This window comes from Sinocyclocheilus rhinocerous, unplaced genomic scaffold, assembly GCF_001515625.1.
Source record: "Sinocyclocheilus rhinocerous isolate Xijiao unplaced genomic scaffold, SAMN03320098_v1.1 scaffold2092, whole genome shotgun sequence".
In the NCBI taxonomy this organism is placed as follows: domain Eukaryota; kingdom Metazoa; phylum Chordata; class Actinopteri; order Cypriniformes; family Cyprinidae; genus Sinocyclocheilus; species Sinocyclocheilus rhinocerous.
The window spans coordinates 120,947-124,669 of record NW_015634489.1 but is presented as its reverse complement, the minus strand read 5'-3'; the positions used below and the strand labels follow the sequence as shown (position 1 = coordinate 124,669).

Genomic DNA, 3,723 nt, shown 5'->3' with positions numbered 1-3,723 from the left:
TTAAAGGCAGTTCATCATTGAATTCAGTGATGTCATCATCCAGCTCAGTTCAGTTCAGAGGTGTAAAGTATTGGAGTAAATGTAATTAGTTACTGTACTTGAGTATCTTTTCGGGTACTTTGTAGTTGTACTGAGTATCAAAGATATTAGCAACTTTTACTCTTTACTTCACTACATTTTTGAATGAGTATCTGTACTCTTTACTCCACTACATTTGAAATGAGTGTTGCAGTTACACATTACATTTGCATGGACCTAGCTTTTTCTGCAGCAGTTTATTTCTGCTACAAAATATGTGATACTGCCTACTACAGAGCACTGAAAGTACTGCATCTTGTGCGTTTTGCCCTTACTCACCCAAACTTGTCAACAAGGCTACTTTATGTGAATGCGAGTTCCTTAGCAAGTATTTGTGAATCAGAGGTGTTTTACATATGAGAATTAAGACATGACTGCAGCTGGCAATAAAGCCCAAACCATCACATGCACTGCAAGAAGGCTTCGGCTTTTTAATTTTACTTAACATTATTTTATTTATCCATTATACTGAAGAGACCTTTTTGAAAAATATTGTTTTTTGTTTGTTTGTTTTGTTTTGTAATTTTGAGGTGTTCAGTTTTATTTTGGTTTTAGAAAATAAACGTTTGGTTTTAGAAAATATCACATCAACTCTTTTCTTGTTTTTGTTTCATATTCTCTGTGCCTTGCCCTGGACTTTTATGTCACTTCCTGTCTCCTGTGGTGTTTGTAGTCAGTTTGTAGTCCGTTTGTTCATTGGTTCCCCTTGATTAGTCTCCTCAGGTGTGTCTTATCTTGTTAAGCTTGTTAGCCCCCAGTGTGTATATATAGCCCTAGTTTTTCTTTAGTTCCTTGTGAGTTGTTGAATGTAATGGTTGTCTGTTTGCCAGTCATTCTGTTCTTTGTTCCCTTTGGTTTTTGCCTTATTGTTTGTTCTAGTTTTTCCATGAAATACCAGATAGATCCTTACCTCTTCCTGTTTTCCGCAGCTTCTCCACAACATTACAGTTTTTTAACTAGCGTGTCTCTTTGACTAGTGCATTTTTTGAGCCTATATTTAGTATAAGTAAAATACTTAAGTACTGTTAAAATCAGATACTCTAAGAGTTTTACTCAAGTTGTTTTGGAATTGGTGACTTGTAACGTGTAGTGGAGTAATTTTCACTGTAAGGTATCTGTACTTTTACTCAAGTATGTTTTTTAGGTACTCTTTACACCTCTGAACACTACCAACTCCAGCATGAACAGATTTTTCCTATTCTTACCCTCTTGCCTAGTTTTCCAGCTGGTCCAGTAGGTCCTTGAAGTCCTCTTGGTCCCTTAAAAACACACAACATTCTGTAATGAAAGCGTACTGCTAAATGACAAATGAAAAGCAGTGTTGAAAATTAAGTAAAAGTAATTGTTAAATTGTTACTTTTTATGTAATGTAACCCTTCAAGCCTAATACTTCTTCCTCACCGTCAGCTGACTGAGACTCTCCCTGCTCCAGAGAAGAAGCGCATATATATATATTTTTTTTTTTTACACTAGAAAGTGCTATTTTACTGCGGATGTGTGTTTATCCCCCCAGCATATTTTACATTCAATTGCATATAAGCTTTACCATGAAAAGAAGCACGCTAATTGTTATGACAGCATTAAAGCTTTCAAATCTCTGATGCAACACCCTAATTCTGTTAATTTATCCACAACAAATAATGACTACAACTGGATTCCACTTTGCTTTCTTTTTGTCATTTAAAAGCAGCATTTTTAGAGACATAATTTCAGGGTGGGCCTAAAGAAAACAGTCACTGATAAGCACATCTTGTGTGTATATATATATATATATATATATATATATATATATATCAGTACATAAAGTTTGGGGTCAAAAAGTTCAAAAGTTTGGGTTCGGAAGATACAGTTTTCAGCAGCCATTACTCCAGTCTTCAGTGTCACAAGATCCTTCAGAAATCATTCTAATATGCTGATTTGCAGCTCAAGAAACATTTCTTACTATTATCAATGTTGAAAACAGTTGTGCTGCTTTTTATGGAAACCATTATACATTTTTTTCAGGACTATTTGACAAATATAAAGTTTAAAAGAACAGCATTTATTTCAAATCGAAATATTTTGTAGCATTATAAATGTCTTTACCGGCATTTTTGATCAGCTTTATTGGATTCTAGCTAAATAATATTAATTTCTTTCAAAACTTTTGAATGGTAGTGCAGATGGTAGTGAATCTCAGGAATACTCATATCATTGTTCTATAAATTAGGATTACAATTAGGATTAAAGCTGTTAAAACAGGTTGTTAAAATGTAGAGGCAGTCACCTGTGGGCCAGGATCTCCACTTTCCCCTTTAGCACCAGATGCACCAGGACCACCCTGAAACACACACATACACATGAGTTTTACGTCTCACACACCTCTCTAAACACCAATATTATATGCGTGGAGCTGTGTTTGGGTCACACGCTGGCTACCCAAACACATTCCTCTGCCATTGCTTTTAAAGGGCATTTGATTTGGAGGCAGAAAAGCGGAAAAGAATGAGAGAAATTCTAGTGGCATTCTTATATGATTCATCTCAAGAGGATGAAATACAGAAACACAAAAATGACAAAAGAAATCTGAGAAGAGAATGTGAAAACAAACTGCAGACAGCCTGAAAGCACATCAGCATCAAAGAACTGCTCATTTTCTGGACATAAATCATAGCGAGATGAAAGTAACACATGTTCCTATCAGTGTTTGTGTGATGTCAACTGGAGGGAATTGGGTTCAAAAGGAAGACACAAGAAAAGAAAAGAAAAGAAAAGAAAAGAAAAGAGACATTCATGAAGGTAAATTTTGCATGCATGTGGCTTTTAGATCATGTTTATTTTCTGTGCCCCTCATCTACATAAAATAAATAAAATGTAAATTAAAAAAATATAATAATAATAATAATAATAATAATAATAATAATAATAATAAATTAAATGCATTTAAATTGAACAAGCATCACAATTCCTGAACTTTTTGTTCACAACTTAATTTCATTGGCTGCAATATATTTAGGTTTGTAAAACTGTTTTTAAAATAATAATAAAAAATAAATAAATAAAAAATCTGATTGACACAAACACATTGGAAACTGATTAAAGCATTTTCAAAATCTAACATCACCTATTCATGCGATTTATTTAATTCATGTTTTTTTTATAAATAGATATGTTTTGCTTTATATTAATATATTTATATTTCTTGGTGCATTACAATTACTAACTAACTAATTAAATAAATAATAGCAGCAAATATTGGGTAAAAAGATACAATTTGTAAAAATGTATTCAACATATGAAGTGAATGTGGTATGAACAGAACATTTTTATTTTAAAACAACATTTTATTTTGTTGAAAAGGAATAACTTTGTTTAATTGTTTTCCTCAAATTAAATTGTCTACTTACTACAGGGCCAGAACGTCCCGTCAGTCCCATTGGACCAGGTGGTCCCCTCATAGTCAACTGCAGCAACAAAGCAAATGGTCAAAAAAAAGGTTTGCAAACCTGACATTAACAGCAGTAGAGTACATAAGTTGAGTTCATAAGTGTTACTGGCAACTGATCCATTTCCATGTACCATACAGTGTTATGAGAACTATAAACCTGTCTTGGTTTTAACATTATCTGCACCTAACACACTTGTTTCAGCCAAAAAAAAAAAAAA

At 33.2% G+C, this 3,723-nt stretch overlaps 1 protein-coding gene across 1 annotated transcript in view; it reads right to left on the bottom strand.

Moving 5' to 3' along the window:
* Positions 1–3,723, bottom strand: part of LOC107745694 (collagen alpha-1(XI) chain-like) — a 91,483-nt gene that overhangs the window by 46,456 nt on the left and 41,304 nt on the right. Inside the window, exons 17-19 of the mRNA XM_016559613.1 lie at positions 3,465–3,521; positions 2,345–2,398; positions 1,284–1,337 (exon numbers count right to left, since the gene is read on the bottom strand). Coding sequence (XP_016415099.1) covers positions 1,284–1,337; positions 2,345–2,398; positions 3,465–3,521 — 165 coding nt within the window. The remainder of the gene's footprint in view (positions 1–1,283; positions 1,338–2,344; positions 2,399–3,464; positions 3,522–3,723) is intronic.